Raw genomic sequence first — 15,167 nt, forward strand, 5'->3', positions numbered from 1 at the left:
AGCTGAGAACTGACTGTACTGGTTTGACTAACCTGTTAGTGATGAGTCCCAGGTTGTCCCTTCTCAAAGGGACAGGCTTAGCTGTTAAATGCATCCTGTGTAAATTCAAATAATGTGTATGCTAACAACTCAGATGCTTGAGTATCACTTGAATGCGTTCCCACCTTTCTTGTAAACTTGCAGTTGAATATTTTTGAAGTCGGCAGGTGAGTGATTATAAATAAAAACTGAATTCTTCCCACTTAAGCCTCCTGTGAGAGGTGAGACAACTGTTAGTAAAGCAGTATCTCTAAGCTGTCAGTGTGTGGAGCCGCAGGCGCTCTTGGAGAGCGTGCTGTCGCTTGGTGGCAACTGGTGACAGCGTGTGGGGGATCATGTGAAGCTGAAGGATTTGTGAACTAAATCTGTAAACTCTTAAGCACTGAGAGCTGGTGTAAAATAAAACCATGGAGGAAAGTGTGTGGTGTATATTAATTATCTTTTGTTGCTGGGGAGCATATTAATAAACTAGCAGAGTAAATTAAGCTTATATTGAACTGAGCAGTTTTTGCGAGGACGCTGAATTCAGCTCTCTGGTTGTGCTTACAAGGTGCAGAAAACCTTGTGGCTGGATGACACTTCACCTTTGCGTAATCAGCCAGACAGATGCTTCTCTGTTCAGATGTAGTTAAATATGTATGATGTGCTGTATAAAGAACTAGAATTAATCTTCTGTTCTGACTAGGAAATTATATCAAAAGCAGTATTAAAGGAACCATGTGGGCTCTTGTTCAAGCACATTACATGACCTAGAGCCTGAGGACAGCACAGCCGTAACACTGTTGAACAACGCATCTGCTGTGAGCCATATGTCATTAATATTTGGGAGGAAGAAAGAATTTAGTTAGTTTTAGTGTCAGCTAGTTTTACTGCTCTGTTACTGCTTTTTGTCCAGTTACTGATTAAGGGTCCAGCTGCATACTTATTTTTTGATTTATGAATGCAGAGTAAAAAAGATATGCTCTTTCCTCATCTGATGTGGCAACTGTGTATAATGTTGATGACTTCATGTGTGATTCATGATGACCTTATTTAAAAAATAAGAAAGCTTGCTGTACTTTAACCTTTATCCAGCTGAGTGAGGTATGGAAGAACAGGATCAATTTCTACAGTTTCCTTGACAGACTGAGAGGAAGTAAATTACCCTGCAGCTAAGACTGGGAGCAGAAGAGGGAGATTGGGATTTTCCTGTTGGAGAAACTAACCCAAGTGATAGTGTTTGAACCCACATATCCAGTAATAGGGGTTTATCCTACCTGTAAGATGCCAGGCCTTGCTAAAAATCATTTTGAGGAATGGAACTACATAAATTTTTTCGTCTATCCCATACCCATAATTTTCCAGTGTGTTATGTCTTGGACTCTGCCTAACATAGGAGAGCTGATGGGATGACAGTACACTCTGATACTTGTTAAACACTTAGCCAAAACCCAACTCTCACTTAGCTAAGATTACTGTAGTCAACTAATTCCTCTTCAGTCTGTTGTAATGACAGTACCTAGCTTTCAAACAGTAGTTGTCTTGATTTGTCTACAGTTGTTGTGGGTTTTTTTTTCCTAGCAATATTGTGTTTGAGTGATGTTGGATATTTAATTTCTTCCAGACTTTCTTGCATATTTGTCACTAGCATAGCCAGGTAATTAGCAAAGACTTGTTTATTTAAAGTTCTTGCTGTTTGGGTTATTGGAAGAGTTTGATTCCCGTGAAGTAATTGGTTATATCTGAAGGGATCCTAAACAAGTTTACTCTTGGTGTGGTTGGGTAGATATTTTACATAAATACTTAAGTGTCGGCCTCTATCACCCTGCTTCCTCTTTGACTGCTGCTGCAGATCACTGTGTGTGATTTGTAAACTTGGTTTCCTTTCTTACAGGATGATGTGAGGCAGAAAGTGCACCTCAACACCTTTGGCTTCTTCAAGGATGGTTTCATGAAAGTCAATGTCAGCAACCTTTCATTAAAGCCACCTGTGGACATTAATGACAAGGATAAATTATTAGTGAGTTACTTTGAGTCCAATGACTGTATTAAGCTTCCTGGGAAGTTGCCTTACGTTGGATGCCTTAAGTCCTTTGAGGTGTTGGGTCCTAACTGGTGGTGCTGCTGGCTTTGTTCTCTGCTCAGAGCCATTTATGAGGATAGGTATATTGTGAGATTTATCCTTCAGCACTACCCATTCTGCTTTAAGTATAAATTTTATCTTACTGGATCCTCTACGGAGCTCGATGCACACATCTATAGCCTATATTGAACGTGGGTTTCTTAAGCAGTCCTCTGATGTGAGATTGTCCCGTTGTTGTCTTGTTGTACCGCAGCGCATCTTGTAATGATTCTATCTTGAGGTTTCCAGAACAGTGACTGACGTATTTTTAGAGAACTCTAACATTATGTGTTATATAAGCACATTATATCAGTGATTTCAATAGACTGAAATACTAGAATAGAAAACAGATTTGTGTTCTTACTCTTGCACAGTTCGACCTTTTGTTATTAAAAGTTTAAAGTGTTTTCCTTTAGCCAAAACATCTGGAGAAATACTGAAGTTAAAAGGTTCAGGGACAGAAGGTACTCAAGACTAGTTTGGGTTTGAACTAGTATTTCATTCTTGGTGGATATGGATGAAGATTAAGCTTATTATGTGAATAATTTTATGTCTAATTAGATAATGAGAAAAATTTGGATTATGCCTTTAATGTAGGTTAATTTATTCAGAGAGCAGTATCCTCAATTCTTTTCATGGTGGTTTGGCTTCTGATGCCAGGGGAACCTGAGCTGTTACCTGACAGATTCTTCTCAATTGTCTCACAGGTGGGGTTCAGTTTGGATCGAACAAGAAATGATGGGTTCTCCACTTACCTGGTAAGAGATAGGGACTTACTTTTCTAAGCTGGGGACATCTCACAGTCTACCTTATTCCAGGAATATTTGGAAGAAGTAAAAAAGAAAAAGCCTTTAGACATGGGCAGGTTGTTAAGGATAATTCAGTTTTACAAGTTGCAGAACTAAGAATGATAACCTTTACTGGGGAGGGGCGTGTCCCATTTTGAATGAACAGGAGATGTTTGGCTTATATTACCAGGATGAAGAAGTGGATTACTGTATCTTGAAAAAGAAAACAGAGCAAGATGTTTCTGTTGTAATCTTACTTCTGGACTTCAGTACTGAAGTGTGAGTAAATAGTATATGCTACACTTTAAAGTTATTTCTCTAGTTGAAGCTGATATAATACTTGTTAGATTTCTTTAAGGTCTTAAAAAGCTACTGTGCATCTAATTTAGATGTTTTAATGGGTTACATGAGAGTTGAGTAGAGGTGACAGTGAAAGAACATCTGCAGTATGAAAAGGTCCAAGAACTGCTGTATGTTGGATGGCTCAGGGGACATAGGGCAAAAGGATTATACCTTAACTGTGCTGGAGGTGTGAAACCCTGCATCAGTTCTGAAGCTCTGGCACTAAATATGCCATTTTATTCTTTCTCTGAAATTATCTATTTGAGGTTGTGTTGCTTTCTTTTCAAAGAACAATAACTGTTTGTGTGGAAATGTATTTTTTAGTGAGACTCTGGTTATCAAAACTGAATAAATGTTTTTCAGCTGCTTTTGTATTTGGTGTAAATGTATAGTGTGGATTCTCCCACAGTGATCAGTTCAATGCCAGATTGCTGTAAGTCATGATCAAGTGCCTGCACTTTTGCTGAGGTGGGGAAAAAAGAAAGTCAAGTTGATTTTTCCTTTATTGGATATATGTATGCTATGACAGTCTCTTCATGAATGTTGATTAGCTTTCATTTTGTGTAAAAACTTTCTTTATTTAGTGTGAAAGTAAGGTTCTCTGCAGAAGCTGCTTCTTTGTTACCGAAGATTTCATTCATACCTGAGGAAAATGTTACTGCCTCAAGTACCAAGCTGCTAAAAACTTCTGAACAGAGCAGCAGTTCTGGTAAGGAGCCTACAAAGACCAACCAGAATATAAACAGCAGGGGTAAGCCTGCTAAACCTGACCTCTCTGCTCTCCCTGCCAGTTCCTTGTTGATGTGCTCTATCTTGTGGTCACATTCTGGGGTCCCATTGGGCTAAACTTGACACACAGTCTTAGATAAACCTGAGCCCAGAGCTGCCTTTTGGGGTGGAGTCTCCTGCGCAGTGGTTTGTGTTGACCAGTTCCGTTGATGCGTCAGAGATCTAACGTGAATGTTGGAGACCCGCAGCTCCTGTGAGGGGGGATTGTCTTTTGTCTGGGAAAAAGCAGGCTGAGGGGGAATTTGGTAGCCACCGAGGACTAGGTGAAGGAAGGTTAGCAACAACAGCCAAGCTATTTTTAGCAGTGGCACACAATGCAACCTGTGTCTCTTGGGGTGCCTCAAAAACTTTCTTAGGTAGATATTCCAGCATTGTAGTAGGGCATTTGTGGACGTTGTAGAATCTCCATCTTGCGAGGTTTTAAACACTTGACTAAATAAAACCAGGGCCAGTGTGATCTAGTATTGACACTGGGCGTGCTTTGAGTCAGAATTTGCATTAAATATCTCCACAGGTCCTTTTCCAGCCAACATTTGAGTTTGTATGTACGATTCTAAAGAGCTGAAATAGTTTGTTGCTTAGAGGCTATGGGGATAGAGAATTATCTGTACCAGTAACCTTTCTTGGAGACACAAATCTTTGTCTGGCTTCCAGACCAGCAGACAAAACCATTCTATAATCTCAGCTCTGATGGGATTAGCGTTCTAAACTGTTTGTGTTATCCCTTCCTGGAAGAGTTTAGACTTCAGATCAGACTGTCCAGCAGTCTGATCCGAAGTAGTCTGAGTCTTTCTTGGCCTGTCACATTGATGTGCCATGATACAGTTGAGAGTTTTGCAGAGCTCTTCTAACAAGTCAAGAACTAAAGCTGGATGGTGCTGAAGACAATTGATGAGTTTTGCTTTTTCATGTGTTAACAAGCCTAGCATGCACACTGACAGTGCGCTGAGGTGCAGGAGCCCAGAGTGAAGGTGCAGTCTTTGCAAAAAAGCAAAGCAAACTTTTGCTTCTTAGTAGAATGGGAGGTCCTTAGGTTTGAAAAGCTTCTTACAGGAGTGGAGTGCAGCCGTGAACTTGATGTGCTGCTCCATTGACGTCTCCTGAGAATTTAAGTTTCTCAGGTTCAGAACAGATACTGACTCGGCAGGTCACCTATGTTTGTTTGTGGGGGATTTTTTTTGTTGTTTGATTGTTGTTGTTTGTGTTTTTTACTGAGGCCTTGCTTAGTGGAGAGCTGAGAACTTTTTCTTTCTCCGGGGCTAATTTGGACTTCCATATGTTTGTCAGGCCATGTATTAATGCCCAGATTAAGGTTAGTTGGTGAGATTAACAGTACTCAGTCATAACTTTAAGTCATAGCTGTAGACTGTGTGAAACAAGGCTGTGGCCTGCGTCTGGTATAGGTCATCTGCCTTCGGCATCCCTCTAATTGGAGAGGTTGGAAAGATTTCTTGGGTGGGCTTTTTTAGAAGGTGTAGTAGTAAAGAAGCCTCTCCCAGATTTTGAGGATGCATTGAGAATGATGCTAGTTGTGGGAAGAGTCCTGGGAGAGTAAAGAGAGACTGGGAAAGGATCTCTGTTTAATGATTGCCATGCAGATGAGTATAGGAAGATTTGAGTAAGGTATTGGCGATGTGTGAAAGATTATTTTGAGGATGTCTAAATGTAAACACTCTAAATGTACCATTAATACTTCTGTCTCTAGATAAGAAGTCTGAACACAGTACAACGCCCTCCCAGGTAAGAAACCATCTGCTGTTCTCTTTCTGAAGGAAGCTGGGGGAATATTCCAGTATAAACATAGCCAGAAGATGGAGAGTAGTATTTTCTATTGCTCTGACTCCACCATAAATATACAGAATGCAGTTTTGATTGTCTGGATGATGTAGCCAAATATGGTGGTTATCTGCATAAAAAACCCAGTATCTAAAAGTCTCTCTTCCTTTTCTCAGAACATAGTAGAACAAGAACATCCTGTTCACAGTGACAGAGGAACTTTTTCATTTCAGGTAGGGTGTCTGTCAGTGTCTGATCTTAATGCATGTGGACAGTTCCTTCACTGTACTACTGTGTGAAAAGTAGAAGTCATGTATAGGTGCCACTCTGATAGCTCAGAAAGTTTTTGAGTGGACTCTTGTTAAGAATAAGTGCTGGAAACTTTGTTCTTCATAAGGTGTAGGAGCTCTTTTACATGGTCTTTGGTATGATGCAGTTCTAAATATCTTAGTGAGCCTTAGCCTGTTAAAGTTTACTGTGGTGCAGCTAGTACACTACAGAAACTACAGGTTTCTGACAGACTGTGACCTGACGAATCACTTAAGAGGAAAAGATTTTGTATGAATCCAGATTAACACTATTTCAACACCCTGGTTCACTTGTGATTGTTGGTTACTATAAAACACATTTTAGATTCTGTTTCATGATGTGAATCCCAATTCCACCGCTGTGCCAATTTGTATAGTTGAGGGAGGAACAGAATAGCTGCTTATGCTTTAGGTCTAGTATGATCAGAATAGGAGACTTCTTGTTGTCTTTTCTGTCATGAAGTTAAACAATGATACTGTAAGGTCTTCAGTAAAGATTTTGAATTACTGAAATGCATAGATAGGTGCAGTGATTTTTGCACCTGAGTTCTGTTAGAAGCTTGTAGATATGCTGGTATTCTTGGAGCAGTGCTTGTGGAAAGGAACCAGCTGACCCTAAGTGACTTCCGTGCTTCACTAGAGATGGCTTCTTACCAGGGCAGCCCTGCTGTGAATGAGAGGAAGGCCGACTTTCTTATTTCTTGTTTTCAGTTTTTTTTTAACATCAGCTCTGATAACCAAGAAGGTCTCTACAGCCTGTATTTCCACAAATGTGTTGGCGGTAAAGGGCAAACTAAAGAACAGCGGCTCTTTAGTCTCGATGTAAGTACAGCTTTATAGCTTCTAGAGTATAATTAACTTGTTCACTTAGACTGAAATACCCAGCTTTCAATTCTAGCTTGTATACCAAGCACACACTTTACATGAGTGTGTGTATGGGTTGGAAAGTGATTCAGAGTTTCACGTTTAATCTCTGTAGTGGTGTTTCTGAAGCAAGTAACTGCAGTAAGAAGAATTAAAACACCAGTTTTAGAGAAATGTCTGGAAATCTGAAGACTGCTTGTAGGCTGGGTCACAGTTGTGACTAGATGCTCTTGGAGGCTAAACCAGCTCTTTGTGCTTTGCTGTGCTCAAAAATCACTTTTCCTTTACGCCTTTGCAGGTATTAAGGATGTTGCTGCAATCTAAATTGTTGGTATTTGTGAACGGTTTTGCAGTTTTTGGCTGAATGAGTGATATGTTCTTACAGTGTTCGATGCACATCGTAAAGGCAATATGTTACAGCAGATGTCTCTTAACATCCAAGGGTTTGGTCCTATGCTCTTGAGCCAGTGCATAAGCACATCTCATGTCGGCCTGTGCTCATGCTGATGTCCGTGCTGGTGAATAGTGAGCTATTCTCTAACGAGTCCTCTCATTGACTGAGGTAACTCTTGGCCAAATCAGACCCCTGACCTGCTTTTTACATGGATATGCTATGCTGCTGCAAAGGAAAAGCAAGGGAACATATAGGTGATAAAACTTACCAGCCCTAACTTAGTTCAGACCAGACCACTTTACATCTGTTTCTGAAGTTGTATGTTTAGAAGACCCAAATTTTTAAATTGCTGGTTATTGCTTTTATCCATGGAAGAAGTTGAAGGAGGAGAACCTGGATAACCTACTCGGTTGTTATTTAGAGATGCAGCCCAGTTTCAGTACTGCAAGCTAGTCTTGATGCATTCATTTAATAAATCCTAGCACGTATAACTAAGTCATCTAGGGACGTAAATAGAATGTTAAATAAAGCTTCTGTTTTCTCAGTCACAGGGCCGTAGGCTTGCAGCAGAGTGCTTCCTTTCTCTTGACAGGTGAAGAAGTCCACTGTAGTAATACTAAGAGTGAGTTTTTCAGTTATGTATGGCTCTTTCCACACTTAATCGGATTGTGCTAGAAAACCTGCTTTTTTATGCCAGGTTGTAGTACTGGTTTGGAATCAGAGGTGCACAAACTCTGTGAGGTTTGGTATAGATAACTCTTCTTTGAGAAAATTACTTTGCCTTTCTGAATTATGTTGCATAACTTGCATAACTGAAACACTGGGAGAAACCTCTGTCCTTTTCTGCTTTTCAAGGAAATAATTGTTGTGGGTGTAACATTCCAACACGCTTTGAGACTCCTGAGGATGAAGAGCTGCTCTTTTTCTTTAGGAGTCTCATAATGTTCACAGCTTTAGAAAAGCTACTTTTAAATGAACAAATTTGATTGTCAACTCTAATTGTTAACTCAATGCTCTAACAAGATGGTTTTTTCCAACGGTACACATAACATACCTTTAATATTCAGATAGAAATTACGGAAAAGAATCCTGAAAGCTACCTCTCAGCGGGTGAGATCCCACTGCCAAAACTTTACATTTCCATGGCTCTCTTCTTCTTCCTATCGGGGACTGTATGGATCCACATACTTCGCAAACGCAGGTGAGCGGTGTAGTTTGTCAGTGACAAATATCGGCCTACCTTGGTTGATTTTTATCTTCTGCTTTTACAATATCCAGTTCACAGCCTGACTTAAATCAGTTAAAATTCCAAATCTGGCTCAATATTGTATGCCTAATATGTACAATTTATAGTTGAGAAAAAGCTACTCCAGTCAGTATTGCTGTTTCTGACTATTGTTCTAAAGTTTGATTAGTCCAAATATTAAAAATCAGAATTGTAGAAGGTGTAGTTGAATTGTCATTCAGGATGTTGCAAAAACTTGGATTGCAGTGTTAAAGGGAGTCCTTTTACGCTACTGGTTAGCTCACCCTGAGAGTTACTGTTTGACATTTACAGGTTTTAAAGAAATACCCTTGAGAACTGAATTTTTTACTGCTGACTTTCAACTGGTGCTCCTTTTATCCTTTTTTTCTTCCCCTAGAAATGATGTCTTCAAGATTCACTGGCTAATGGCAGCCCTCCCTTTCACAAAATCTCTGTCCTTAGTCTTCCATGCGGTATGTGTAACGTTTCTGCCTTAAGTTGTTCAGCTAGGATGTAGAAACCTGGAATCCAGGGCATGCTGGTAGAGAAATCTGCTTGAGAGGGGAGAGAGAAATGTCATATATGAAGCATTGGAACTGAACTGCAGGTGTTTGGAAGTGATTCAGTTTTTCATTAGCAAATTCTCACTTCAAATACAATTGAGATCATGGCCTGAAGTGGTGAAGCAACGAGCGCAGATGAGGCCCAAATGAGTTCCGTGAATTCTGCTGTTTTGACTGAGTGGGGCTGGCCTGAAAGCTTGAACTGTGGTCCTGTTGCAGCTACATGGCTCACAGTAAGTGTTCATACATGGAACCCTTGCTGAATGTTTGTAAAATTCGAGGATGCTATTTCTGGTGATGTATTCTGGTGTACTGTAACAGACCTCATGGTAGAAGCTTTAACACTTTAAATAAGTAGTCTCAGAAATGTGTTGACCTTGCCTTTCTTTTGGAGAGAGCTCTTTAACAAAGGTCATGGGGAGCATTTAATCCTTTGGTGTTTGTGCCAGCTGTGATCTTCACTTTCATGTTCATGATACGATAGCTGCTACAAATGTTTTTGGATTCTAATGAATTGAATTGGTTTTCAAGTGAAGCTAGGAAGGCTCTAGACACCTAAGGCAACTGAACTTAAACAACAAATTAATAAATGGGTTACAAACACAGCTGTCTGTAGTTAAGTGTGGGAGCTGTGTGGGAAGGATGTAGGTTGTATGAGAGATATCCACTAACACTTAGGAAATACAGCCAATGGAAATGACTTTGCTAAACAAAACTAGAATATGTTTGAAGGAAGTATTGTCTAAGATGTAAAAGAGGGGAGTGTCTACACGCTGATTGAAGAATGAAACTTGAAGTGGCTGTCAAGCAGACCTGTTTTACAGACATGGGTGGTGTGCTGAGGAGCAGCTTGTAAAGGAATGTCCTCTCTTTTCTGCTTCCAGATCGACTATCACTACATTTCTTCTCAGGGATTTCCTATCGAAGGCTGGGCTGTTGTTTATTACATCACTCACCTGTAAGTATGTCAGAAGATTGATGTGAGAGATTCAAACAATGGATCTGAATTCCCCGTGGGGCTGTGCCCCTCCTAAGCAAACTAGAAAATTGCTGATTCTTTGGTACTGTGGTGTGAATGACAAGACAACAATCAGTCCTGTGTGAAGTGGAAGTCTCTGTTTATTGAGGGCAGCTGCAGAGAATTGGCATTTATGTGGGTGGAGGAGTAAAAGGATCAGAAATGCTTTGTTTTTCTTTGTTCATACTAATATTCAAGTATCTAATTTGCTCATGGTGTGAATGGTGAGAGGGTACAGCTGCCAGTGTTTTGTCCTGTTCATGGTGCTAAATGGTTGACTCCCCCGGGAAAAGATTGCATATACTGACAATTGTGAATGAAGTGTAGTACTGCTGTGCGATACATAGTTGTAAGCAAGTGCATCTGCTTTGCTGTTGTAGGATAAGCACTTGCCAAAATTACAAATAGGAAGGCATTTGTTTGGGTTTGTGGCTTTACTGGGTGTAGGAGAGAACCTGGGCAGAAGAGGAAGTTTGATAAAGTCTCTCACTGCAGCGTCTGTTTTTCTTTCAGACTGAAGGGTGCTCTCCTGTTCATCACTATTGCTCTTATTGGCACAGGCTGGGCTTTCATTAAACACATCCTGTCAGACAAAGACAAAAAAATTTTCATGATTGTCATCCCGCTTCAGGTGAGGACTGAGCAGGGTCAATGCTTACTACCTTTTGGGAGAGCTGCTTGTGCAAACTCTAAAAGGCTGTGAATCCTTTCACAAAATACTACGTAGCTACTGCTTCTATAAGCTTGTTGCTTACAATGTGAATTGAGCTGGAATCCTGTGGCCCAGAAATTATTTTGTAATTTTCCCCACTTTTCTCCCTCTATTGGGTATAAATAAAATGTCAGCAAATGAACAATTAAGGTAAGTATATTAATGCTGGAAAGAAACTTGGGCTGCAAAACTGTACTAAACTATTAAACAGAGAAACTAAATGTAAGTTGTTACTTCTGAAGTACTTGCTGAATGGGTTTAAGAAGAAAAAAGGGAAAACTGAGACTTGTAGGCCTGTTGCGTCTGAAGGGAACTTTCCCAGCATGTTTGAAGGGATCAGTGTTTGCCTCTTACTCCAAAAACTGAAGTACATAGGAGGGCAGCACTTCTGTGTGTTGTTGCAGGCAGAGCAGTTCTTCTGCCTTTCCAGATGGAATCCCTTACCCAAAAACCAGAAGTATGTAACTAATGTTTGAGGCTCTTACAGAGCTCAGCTATGGGATACCAAATGTGGTCAATGACCTGTTTGATTTACTGTCTTAATTTAGAATAATGTGTTTTAACGGTTTTTTATGTGCGTATCAGTCTTGTTTCTGTATTTTAATAAGTAGATTTTGTTCTTTTTATCTTTACTGATACAGTAGATTCAGCATAGTGTATAAGAAAAGGGACTACTTTCTGACAGTCAGCAGAAATAAGTTCCCATTGGTTTTATTTCTGTAAATCCTGTGTAGATGCTGCTGAACATGTGACTCTCTTGCTATAGAGCTGCAGAAGTATTATCAGTGTTACTGAATGGGCTCTTTCTGCAGTTGTGGGACAGCTTTTACTGACTTGGCAGCCCACATCTAGTATCTCCTTGGAAAGCTGCTGAAGCCATTGAGTGTGTTTTGTCCTGTAGGTACTGGCAAATGTTGCGTACATTATCATAGAGTCAACAGAAGAGGGGACAACTGAATACGGGCTGTGGAAAGAAATCCTTTTCCTGGTAGACTTGCTGTGTTGTGGAGCCATCCTATTTCCAGTGGTATGGTGAGTCACTCTGAGCCCTGGTGGCTTGAGCTGTTCCTGAACTAATGGGTATTAACTGCTAGTTAGAGCTGAAAATACTGCCAGAGCAAGGAAAAGTCTGTCCTTTGGAGTCAAGTGTTCTGTTAACTTTCTAAAAACTGTATTGTGTCATAACTCTTCAGTCTTGTGTTGTGGAAGATACCTTTTTTTTTTTGGGATACTAAAGTGAGGATAAGGTAAGGTGGATGGTGTTTTAAATGTGGCCAGCACAATGCTGACTACAGGTGCTTTGCACAAGTCCTGACCCTCTTCTGTTGAGAAATGGGATTTTGCCTTACTGACTTAGATTGGAAAGTAGGCTGCTAAATTGTAAAACAATAGTGCTGTTGAAGTTCAGTGCTGCCTTTGAGAAGAGTAGCTGCATTTTTTTACTTGACCGTTTAGAAGAAATAATCCCACAGGGAGCATTTCCCTGCCCTTCCTGCCACTCTACCGGGCCAGGAATGATGTTGGTTATATAAAACTCCACCAAAACACAGATAATTCAGATAAATGATATTGTTGCACCTTGCCAGTTAGTCAGAACATTTATTTTCTAAATTCATTTTAGTCTTAATTGGATAAACAGCTGGGTTTAAAGGAGGATTTGAAGGAGCTTCTAGCTCCTTGGTTAGTAAACACAGAATGCTTGTCTTTTCCTCCAGGATTTTATTTTTTTTTCAGGAATGCAGAGTGAATATTAGTGTCTGTCTAGTAAACATGTCATCACTGTAGAACGTGTGTAACCCTTGAGTTCGAGAGCTGTTTCATAATGCATGTGTGTGACACACGTGTATTGTTCTGCAGATGGGAGCTCGTGAGGGTGGGTTTCAGCTGTCCTTGCCTTCCCAGTTGTCCTCTGCGTCTGGGCAAAGCCCTGCGCAGTCTTTGTGGCCTTCTGCCAAGGCTGGGAAATGCCTTCAAAGAAACTTGCACCACCCACTTATCCCTTCCCTTACTCCCGTCAAAACGCTGCAGCTCTTCTGAGGCTGAGTGTTTGGGTACAGCAAATCAAACTGCAGGAATATTGACCTTACTTGTAGATAAATTCTGATTTCCTCTCATAAAGGTGCCTCTTACAGTTGCAGCTCTTGTTACCTAATGCCAGAATCTACATGTCCTGCCTAGTGGTATGCTGGTCTGAAACTTTCTTTCCATAAAGGAACTGTATCTGAAGGACAAATGCATTTGGGTAACTGCCCTGTAACTGTTTATAGTGTGTGACCCGTGTTCCCCCGTTGTCATGGTACCAACAGAAACACAAAATCCTGCCCCCTTTTCATCTGGATAGTGTCACTGCAGCTGGTGGGATGACTCATGTGAGCAAGGTGACTAAGACTTGGCCCTTGAATTTCCATTCCTGCAGGGTAGCTTCTGTTACATAAGTTGCCTATGTAGACATGTAAGCTGTAATCAACTATTTAAATGAAAAGTGCTTAAAAGAGCAATAAGATGCCAAATTCTTGGCAGCGCTCTGCATAGTAGCTCAGCTTAATTGTACAAGTGGAAAGCATTATGCTGGAAAATGCCCCAGTTTCTCACTCTGCTCCCTCCCTCCCACAAAGCTTTCTGTAGGCTGAGGTAGGTTTTAGCAATCGGCTTTCTTAATCACAAGGAGATACAGATGCTTGAACTGGGTAGATCAGTGTGAAATGTATGCTGAGCACAGTTAATAACAAGCGTACCACTGCCATAAAGAGCTGGCAAAGCTTGTCAGTGTTCTACCAGGCTGCAGTGAAAAGGGAGTGTAACAGTTACAGCTAATCTATTCCTCTTTTTTAAAAATTTTTCTGTATTATTATCCAGGTCAATAAGACATTTACAGGAGGCTTCAGCAACAGATGGGAAAGGCAAGTAATCTGTAGATTTTTTTTTTTTCTGTTTTATGCTACATGCCATAAGATAATGCCAGAATTTCAAACACATTATGCTGATTTATAGTTTTAGCTTACGTATTTCAAATCTACCCTATGTTAGTGTCATACTGCTGCTTTTCCTTAGTGAGCTCATGGTAATAACTTTTGGGAAATGGCCTTTTTCATGTATTGCTTTGACTATCAGAACTCATACGTGGAACTCATTCTCTGGTACTTGCACAACTCTCGGTGCTCAAGCTAGACGTGATGTGTAGAGCAAATCATCTTGACAGATTTGCCTTCTTTTCTCTGAGTTTACTGTTCAGAACTAGAAATGAATTCCAGAATTGCGGACTATTAGTCAAAATAGACTCCCTTATTTCAATTTCTGCAGAAATCTCTCCCTGCCAGAATAGGGAAACAAACCTCATTATGAAACAAAACGTGAATTGCATTCACCGTAACAAAGTTCTTGTCCATGTTTGTACAGCAGCTTAGAGAACTGCTTGTGGAAAGTTGAGTTACGTTTATTGTAGCAGTGGAAATGAGATGGTGGATGGAAAGCGAACCCAAATATGGCCACTGCAGTGTGTGTGCTTTTCCTGCCTTATCTGCTCACTTCGGCTTCAGTTTGTCAGTTGGCTGCAGATGCACGTGACAGCACAGCGCTGGCTCCCTTGCAAGGAGGCGGCTGTCTCAATGTTCTATCAGTTGCTTACTCTTCTTGAAAGCGTTATTTGTTGAAGGTCCTTCTGGCAACATCCTTCCAATCCAGTCTTATCCCTTAAGTCTCTCCTTTCTGGAGATGGTTCCCTAGGTCTGGATACTTCCTCCGGCCCTTTCCTTGGCTTCTGAGACAGTTGCATTTCAGCACAGATTGCCTCTAGTTTAGTAGGTGAAGAGTAAGGCTGGGTACCGAACTCAGCTCTGTGTGCAGCACAGATGAGGTCTTTTCTTGCCATCTGTTAAATTGGAATGATACTTAATATGAGCCCAGCATTATTCTGAGATTCCAAGCTGTAAAAAAACCTCACAAAACAGCACACCAAACAACAGCCGTACACACAACAAACCCCCCTTCAAACCTAGAGGGAAAAATGTTGATTTCTAATAGAAACCAATGTAGAAGAGGTTAGTGTTGGTAATGGAACAGGAAGGTTATTGGTGGCTTTCTCACCAGTGTGTTCATGTGGGTTTGGTGGCGTTCACAGAATGAGTGTGTCTTGCCTTGTCCACTGAGCATATGTTCTGGAGTATTTATGTTCTTCCCGTCAGGAAGTCCACTTTAGACACTACTTAATCTCTTCCTTCTGAACAGAGG

At 40.6% G+C, this 15,167-nt stretch overlaps 1 protein-coding gene across 1 annotated transcript in view; it reads left to right on the forward strand.

Annotated features, from left to right (window-relative positions):
- Positions 1 to 1,912: 1,912 nt before the first annotated feature.
- Positions 1,913 to 15,167, forward strand: part of GPR107 (G protein-coupled receptor 107) — a gene marked incomplete at its 5' end in the record, with an annotated part of 28,266 nt that continues 15,011 nt past the window's right edge. The window contains 13 exons of the mRNA XM_009878376.1: positions 1,913 to 2,038; positions 2,848 to 2,898; positions 3,119 to 3,207; positions 3,855 to 4,021; positions 5,765 to 5,799; positions 6,012 to 6,068; positions 6,855 to 6,965; positions 8,469 to 8,602; positions 9,045 to 9,120; positions 10,095 to 10,168; positions 10,742 to 10,859; positions 11,842 to 11,972; positions 13,797 to 13,840. Coding sequence (XP_009876678.1) covers positions 1,913 to 2,038; positions 2,848 to 2,898; positions 3,119 to 3,207; positions 3,855 to 4,021; positions 5,765 to 5,799; positions 6,012 to 6,068; positions 6,855 to 6,965; positions 8,469 to 8,602; positions 9,045 to 9,120; positions 10,095 to 10,168; positions 10,742 to 10,859; positions 11,842 to 11,972; positions 13,797 to 13,840 — 1,213 coding nt within the window. The remainder of the gene's footprint in view (positions 2,039 to 2,847; positions 2,899 to 3,118; positions 3,208 to 3,854; positions 4,022 to 5,764; positions 5,800 to 6,011; positions 6,069 to 6,854; positions 6,966 to 8,468; positions 8,603 to 9,044; positions 9,121 to 10,094; positions 10,169 to 10,741; positions 10,860 to 11,841; positions 11,973 to 13,796; positions 13,841 to 15,167) is intronic.

Source organism: Apaloderma vittatum, unplaced genomic scaffold (genome assembly GCF_000703405.1).
Source record: "Apaloderma vittatum isolate BGI_N311 unplaced genomic scaffold, ASM70340v1 scaffold6751, whole genome shotgun sequence".
Lineage (NCBI taxonomy): Eukaryota > Metazoa > Chordata > Aves > Trogoniformes > Trogonidae > Apaloderma > Apaloderma vittatum.